The sequence below is a fragment of the Channa argus genome, chromosome 22, assembly GCF_033026475.1.
Source record: "Channa argus isolate prfri chromosome 22, Channa argus male v1.0, whole genome shotgun sequence".
Taxonomy (NCBI): Eukaryota; Metazoa; Chordata; class Actinopteri; order Anabantiformes; family Channidae; genus Channa; species Channa argus.
The window spans coordinates 7,474,725-7,482,833 of NC_090218.1; the positions used below are offsets into that span (position 1 = coordinate 7,474,725).

The 8,109-nt window shown below is 39.8% G+C and overlaps 1 protein-coding gene across 1 annotated transcript; it reads right to left on the reverse strand.

The window, feature by feature from the left end:
• Positions 1-455: 455 nt before the first annotated feature.
• On the reverse strand, positions 456-8,107 carry rab38c (RAB38c, member of RAS oncogene family). The gene is made up of 4 exons (XM_067492497.1): positions 7,894-8,107; positions 7,117-7,247; positions 5,887-6,024; positions 456-4,556 (listed from the first exon to the last, which is right to left on the reverse strand). Exons 1-4 carry the CDS (start codon positions 8,084-8,086, stop codon positions 4,398-4,400), a joined length of 621 nt encoding a protein of 206 aa, XP_067348598.1. The 5' UTR covers positions 8,087-8,107; the 3' UTR covers positions 456-4,397.
• Between the last annotated feature and the right edge of the window lie 2 nt (positions 8,108-8,109).

Here is an 8,109-nt window from a genome sequence, read left to right on the forward strand (position 1 = left end):
AAAAAGAATTTTCAGTATATATCTAAGTGCCTTGTCATGGTTAAAGGACACCTTCACTGATTTTTAACTTCCTTCTTTTGGTTCTAGTGTGAGTATGTACATAAATGTCATTAAACTTCCCATTGACTTCCCTCTATCAAAGTATCTCTCTACTTCTAGCTGAAGAGCTCCTCCAGATGACGTCACACATCAATTCAGTTCAGATTATGTCATCTTGTTGCTCATACTGTGGAGTTTGTAATAAGGGTCAATCTGCTTTTCTGAAGCTCCCCCAAATGACATCATTTGAACTCCTAACGATAAAAAAAGAAAGTCCTCGGGGTGATGTCATCTAGAGGGTTTTTCAGCTAGGAGCAATATTGTTCTCTGTGACAGGAACTAATTATTATTTTCAATTGTTGTATTAAAATGTTTAGTTGTTTGAGTGACACCGTGAATCTGAAAGATAGTAGATGGGTTTTTTTTTTTTTTCATGATACAGAGAAAAGCAGCAGATTATCACAAGAATTAAGCTGTTTATTTTAAAAAATAGTTGCAGATTAATCAGTGCATTGTTTCAGTCCTGTTGATCTCTGTGTAACAAATAAAAGTCCTGGGCGATTTCATTATATCTTGTGATGCAAAATAAACTGTTGAAAGCTTATTGTGCACATGGTCCCACAAATGCACGTTTTAGTGCATGGAGTTCGGTCCACAGGGAACGCAGTTACAAATGTGTTGCATTACAAGGCCAGGCTATTACATATCAAAGGGGCTGACGTAAAATATAAAGTAGATGCCTAATTTGAAAACATGGAATTTCAACTAACCCTCGAGGCAAACTCAACAAAGGCGGCTGCTCTGTCGTCACTGTGCAGAAAAAAAGCAGCGCATATCATGGCTTTGACTGGAAAGAAATTGATTTTAGGGTTGAAGAAAACACTTCATAGCAACAATAGAGGCAACAGTTTGATGGTGAGTCAGACTTGCTATCACGTCTGGAGTGAAATATCCACTTTTAGCAGATGCTCACATTAAAATTTTGGAATGGAAATGTCAACAACTGTGGACTTAAATCATACATTAAAAAAATAAAATGCCCGTTAGTTTTTAACAGTTACTATATATCATTAAACGGCAGAGTAGCACTAAAGCAGTTTACACTTTAGCACTATATCTAATTAAAGCTGTTCTCTACCCACTAACAGCCTTTAGGTTGTATCATGGAATAGTCTGTTTAAATAGTCTCTTAAATGGATGTATCAGTTACATTGCCTCAAAGCCCATTATCGCCACAACATTTATGTTTATTTTTTCACTGCAAAGGATCCTTGTGTTTTTTTTTTTTTCTCTGTAGCAGGCAAGGACAGATTTCCCAGTGTGTCAGTTTAGTTTCCAGTGTGAAAGAAGATGTCTTTACATACAACAGGCCACTTATGAGTAAACAGTATCCTTTAGATGCTGTGTAGCAGCGTTACATAAAAATTAATTTTGCATTCTAGTAACAAAAGGCCTGGGCGAGACTCATGTTTGTAAAATTTGAAAAACCCTAAGTTAATGCCGTTATGTCTCTCTTTGTTTGTTACAGGTTTTTTTGTATGTTTTTTCCTCTTTGTCATTATTTTGTGTCGCTGCATCGTCATTCTGCATGTTGCATTCGTTTCGTGTCTCTTAGCAGTCATTTCTTATCTGTTGGTAGTATGGTTGTTTCTCACGCATCAGCATAGCCATTAAATGTTTAATTTGTCAAATCAGTGATGATTGGTCACAAGTGTGGGCACTGTGTGGACCGAGACACTCTTCTATGTAACCACAAGGTTCAGCACACTGGTCAGTCGTTACTATGAAACACTTTTCTTTTCTATATTTAAACGCCGTCATTTGAGAGACGCTTTTACATTTACATTTATATGAAAAGGGACAATGTGCAAACCAAACCTTACTAGTTTCCGTCTGCAGTCCCTTGCAGGTGCACAGAGTAAACAAACAAATAAGAGTTTAAAATGTTAAAATAATTTACAATAAAAAAATATGTCCAAATATGGTTAAGTCACATTCCAATATTTTTCTCATGTTTTGTATGTTTATACATTTTAGAGCAGAATCCAAAATAATATCTACATATTTAACTTCATCTACATTTCGTATTAGTGACCATTTCCATAAGTCTTTTGTTTATGCTTATTAGAGGGTAACACTGTTGCTGTTGCTTGAATTTACTGTGTTTTTCAGTGCTCTGTATTGTTGGTGACAGTTTAGCAGCCGCTTGTTGGTATCAGCTGAGTACATCAAAAATCCACATCATCCCACACGGAGTGAGATCAGATTCTGATTGGTGACAGTACATTATTTAACTGAACGCACTGGATGTGGTCTGACAGACATGAATTTATCCAGTTTAATGTCTTATCAGGAAAATTAGAATGGACCAGCTTTGTGAGATGTAAAGAATGGCTGACTGTGCCAAAGGCTTTATGTAGGTCGAGGAGAGCTGCTGCTACTACTGCTCCTTAATCCAGACTAGTCTCAATGGCTTCAGTGAAGTGGCAATGCACAGTTTGAGTTATCAGAACTCTGGGAAATACACCTGCCTCCTCTGAACTATTTGCAATATGAGTAAAAGAAGCTGGTAAATGTTGTTTCTCCAGATGTGCAGCAGTAGGTCCCTAAATATCTTTTGCTTTTGAGTTTGACAGAGATAAAATTGTTTTATTTACACCAGACTCAGAGATTTGCTTAAAATGTAGTGTGGGAGTAATTTTTAAGACCACAGGCAATTGGGATTTTGAAACATTTTTGTTTGGTTGCATCACAGAAGAAATAAAGTTCAAATTATTTAAATAAATTGCAGCCACAAGACACTCCTTTTGATCGACCACACTTATCCCAAGTTCTGTAGCTCCACATTCTGGTTGTTTTATGCCAGTTAATTTGTCAATTGTTCTCTAAAGCCGTGTGTTTTTTTTTCTTTCGTATGTCTAATGATATTCATTAAAAATAGATTTGGTCTGCCTACGCTCCATTGTAACCTTATTTCACAGTCTCGTTTTCAAGCCTGAGTTTAATGCCTTTTGTTATTTTTTTAACAGCTGCATCTCTGGAATTCTTTAAAAGGCAGAAAGCGTCATTGAGTCAGGGGGAGGTCTGTTTTGTGTTTTTCTTCAATATTGTGATTTTAGGAAATATAGAAATGAATTGTTTGGAAGTGAAGATACGTTCATCACAAGCAGCATTTGCCATAATTTACACTATTCAATTTATTTGTCTTGTATAGATAAAGCTAGATCTTTCTTCTGAATATAAGAAATGCAATTATTTGACGCTCTGTCTGCTCCTTTGTTAATTTTTTTAATTAACAGATTACGTGTGATGTGCGATTTCTACATATTTGAAGAGGGAGCCTAACTCACTACTTTCTCCAGGCCCTGGATTTAGATGAATATCCCCCGAAATAAAAGAATAGTACAGAAGAAACAGGTAAACCTCTGTATTTTAAGAGGAAGAGCTCTCTTTCCATCACTGTGATAATGTTGACCCACAGCAGCTCTGCCCGTTGATCGAAACAGAGGAAATCGATGGTGTACTGGCTTCATGAATCCAGGACAACAAAAGATTGTGTTGACATTGTTTTATTCAAAGCAACTTAGATGAAACACCAACCAGTGGGAACGTAAGGTTCAGTGTCACTTTGAAATGTGGACCCTGCTCCTACCACCTGAGCCACAGCTTTTTTACTGAAAAAAACAAAAAAAAAAAAATACGTGGCCTTAACAGCTTGTGTTAGAATCAGTAGTCTTACATTTATTTTAACTCATGACACAGAGGACCGGGGACTGACTGTATTTTTATCTGTGTTCCTACTTTGAAAGACTTAATTTCTCTCACTCATAGTCCAGCTCAGTAAAGATTGTAGATGTAGATGTGCTGAGAGAATTTGCAAAGAGTCCAAGAAGGTTTACTCTTTAATGTCTGCCAAAAATAATTATTTTTTTTCCCCTGTCATCTGTTATTGAGGAGTCAGAAAAACAAAATCAGTGGGGGCTGTCAGATGAGCCAAATGTCAAACGCACAATGTCACGTATGATCGAAGAATGGCAGAACAACTCCATACGGTTGTGATTATAAATTGCAAATCAGAACTATAATATTTTTTGTTATTATTATTTTTTTGTCCTTTCGGCTTATCCCGTGAGTTCAGGGTCGGATGCTATAATATAAAAAGTAAAAACACCAACATGTCAGTCTGGCGTAAAGGCTTCTAACATTTAACAACTAGATACCTAAAAAAAAGACTTTTTATTTTAAAATTTGCCAGCACCCAGAGTTTTTTTGTACCTGATCAATAATCACTGTGGCCTGGGAGACTGGCTGAATGCAAACACATTTGCACCTGTTAATGATCTGGTCCTCTGTGATCTCTATTTCACGCATGACAAGCAGTTGAGATGATCCTTTGCCGTGTTTGTGTATCCAGACAGGACGAGGGACCCAGGGTCTCGCTCTGTGACTGGGCTCTCCTCGTTGCTCAGGATGTGCTCTACCAAGCAGCGCGCTGCCTCCTCGATATTGGTGTTTTCCTAAGAGATGGGAGAAAACTCCTGTAAGGAGCTAGATGGAAATATCTCGACAACCGTTCCTGCATTGCCACCAGACTTACGTGTTCCCCGGACTTTTCAGGCCTGCCACCATTGAACAAGTTTAAATGCACTTCAGAAACCTGGTTACTAGAAATCTGCATGTACGTGTGTGTTTGTGTGTGTGTAGCAGCTGACTGAGAGAAAACTTTTACACACCACTTTGTGTTAGCTCAGTTTCAGTTAGGAGGAGGAGGAGCCATTGTTCTGTGTTGTGACTCTTTCATTCAGCACTCCTCTACTTTCCCTGTCTGCAGCCGTTTGTCCTGCACTCTTGTAAAAAGCTGATTAAAAACCTATTAATTATTAATTATTAACGGCAGAGAAGCCAGTGTTCTCCAGGATGAGGTTTCTCTTATCTCCTCCCCCAAACATAGAAACTAGATTTCATTTACATGAAGAAATCCACTGCTTTGAGAAAGCCGACTGCGACTGGGTCACTCAAGCGCATGCAGACACTGAAGAACTTCTAATAGGACTGATGGCCATGATAAGAAAATGAAGACAAATGTTGCATTTCTCGGTTTTCTGTTATTTATCTAACATGTTGAAACGCAGGGCAGCAGAAGCACAATCAGAAGAATGACATCAGCAAACAGGCCCAGATGCCCAAACCTAGTTATTATTAGATGCTTCTGGTTATATCAGACTACTAAATGACCTATAGCTGTAACATGTATGAGTTTGTGAGATGTGATTTATTTGCTAAAAAACTTAGGTTAATGGTGTCACTTCCTTTTTTTTAAAGGTACACTCTGCAGTCTTGCGTTGATAGCATCATAGCAGCACGTGGATGTTCCCAACTCAGGGTTTTGTTTTCTGAGTACAGAGGAATCAAACATGTGCTCCCTCATAAGCCACAAATGTTCACAAATGCAGCTCTGATCACTGTCACAATGATGTTACTTACTATTCCTTTTTTCAAAATGATTCTGAACATTTTTTTTTGTCCTGACCTGTCTGCTGAGCCTTTGTGTTCACTTGCACTGTGGTATGTAAGTCATTAGAATTAGAGAAAGAATTCCAATTCACACCAGGCTGTAGACATTTCTCTATTTATCTTGTGAACACAGCAAACAGAGGCCTCCAACATTTAGTGTCAGCACTGAATTGAACCCCAGGAATATTTTCTTTTTACATTTAGCTAATGTTTTCAGTGTCTTAGTATTTGTAGAACAAGGTTACTGCAGCATTATTCTAACTCTAAATTTGTTTCCTTATAAGTTGTTCACAGAGCAGAAGAGTCGTGTGACCTTTGTTTCCCCTCTCGTACCTTTGCAGAGGTCAGGAACCAGCCAACAAAGCCATTCTCCCTGCAGAAGGAGTCGAGTTTGGGCTGCTGGGAAGTCATTTGATCTGACTTGTTGGCCAAGAGAACAGCTGGAAAAGGCTTCCCGTGGTTCAGAGTCACCTTAGAAAAGAATTCAAGACAAAAGGTTACACGATGGTTGTGGTATTTTCTCTTTTTTGTTTTATATGAATATGAATTTAACAATATGAGAATTTGATGTGAAAATCGACTTGACTTGTCTGTCTTCAGTAACATGCAGTTGTCTAAACATAAAGATGTCTGTACTTTGCAGAGAGAAAGTAGTTTATTGAACAACATCTGAAAGCAAACATCTGCAGGTTTTTTTTTTTTTTGTCCTTTCATTTTATCCCGTGAGTTCAGGGTCGCCACAGCAGATAAATGTCCACATGTTGATTTGCCACAGTTTTTACACCAGATGCCCTTCCTGACGCAATCCTCCCCAGTTTCTACCAGGCTTGGACCGGCACTGCACAGCTGGGGAGGGGAATGGGCTGTTAGGGGTTCAGTGTCGTGCCCAGAGCCACTTCGACATATAGCCGGGATCGAACTACTGACCCTGTAGTCCGTGGACGACCGCCTTTACCAACTGAGCTACAGCCGCCAGGTGCTGTGAAAAAAAAACATTGACCAGCAGCCGAATCAAGTTGTGAAAACAGAATAGACTTTTTTTTTTTTGCAGAACAGCCTTCCTGCTGCAGGCACCAACATCACTGAGATTGAACCCAAGTAAAATCCAGACGGATTAATCCCACGTTTCTTTTAAATTGCATTATTGTTATAGAAAATCATGTTAGCTTGCTTACAGCTGCTTAGAGTGAGCACTAGTGTGTGCTCAATATATCTAAACTGAAAGTGTGTGTGTGGGGGGGGGGGGGTGTGCAACCTGGATTAGCTTGTTTGCCTGTGCTGTAGGCCTCCATTGTTGTGCAAAATGTCTTTAGCCAGAAACGATGCTCCACTCTTCATGTTTCTCTATGCCAAACTTTGTGATTGTGTGTGGATGACAGATCAAACGTAAGCAGAGGCAGGTTTTTTAGTTTTAGTTTTTTTGTCTGTTGTTCTATCCTTTACAGGGTTTTTGACCATCAAGCTGAAAGCTAAAGCTTTTGTTATCCTGTTTTAAGACACAGAAAACCTCATTTGCCAGATTTGGCCTGAATGTGGTCTAAGTTTGTGGAGCTGTTGCCCGACCTTTGAGTCCAAGTCATCCTTCCACTTAAGCACGGCTTCAAACGTGGAGGCCCTCGTAACATCAAACACCACCAGGGCTCCCACCGCCTCCCGGTAATAGACACGAGTCATGTTCCCATACCGCTCCTGTCCTGCAATGCAAGGACACACACATTTACAGCTTTCAAATCCATGTGAATGGATGTGAATAAATCAACTCGAGTTAATGTGTGTGTTGTTGCTACAGTAGCCATTGTCATGAGCATGGGATCATTTGAGTCACAACCAAGCACACAATCCACATTCCTCTAGCAGTCATCAAATCCAGGGAGGGACCCAGCCAGGCCTCCAGTGACTGTACACACACACACACACTTTCAGTTGGTGTCACTCACTGCAAACAAACTATCATTTACTGTGCGGTTTTGCATGTTTGAGTCATTGCAGAGAGAATGTATTTTTTCTGTGTGCAGATGCAGCAGATTGTCGTTTTTGGCCTCGTTTCAATATACTAACACATTTGAAATGAGTTGATTTGTATCGGAGACAAGTTAATGAACAGTAATCTTACTGAGCATCTTTTGCAGAGCTTATTTGCAGGAGCAGCTTTAACAAGTGGTTCACAGCAAACGAACTTTCAACAAAAGAGTGTTCTTTTTCTAAAGAGGCAGGAACACGCACATGCACGCTCACACCCACACCCATCTATTCTGATGCAGAGCAGGATTGTACCTGGTGCAGTTATAATAACCTACGCCCGTAAACCGGGATGTAGAGGGTCGTAAGGGTTTGACAGACCTGCAATGTCCCACAGCTGCAGCCGGATCACTCTGTCATTGTCCCACTGCAGCACCTTCAGGGCGAAGTCCACCCCGATGGTGGTTCTGTAGTGCTGGGAGAAGACCTGATGCACGTACCGCTTGATGATGGACGTTTTCCCGACTCCCAAGTCCCCGATGACCAGGACTTTGAACAGGAGCTCCTGCTGCATGCTGCACCACGGTTTAAACTACT

Coding starts and splice junctions, on each gene's coding strand:
- rab38c (XM_067492497.1), bottom strand. CDS start 8,086: ATGCAGCAGGAGCTCCTGTTCAAAGTCCTGGTCATCGGGGACTTGGGA. Junction 7,248..7,893: donor GCAGCTGTGGGACATTGCAG/GTCTGTCAAACC, acceptor CTTGCATTGCAG/GACAGGAGCGGTATGGGAAC. Junction 4,557..5,886: donor GGTTCCTGACCTCTGCAAAG/GTACGAGAGGGG, acceptor CCCATCTCTTAG/GAAAACACCAATATCGAGGA.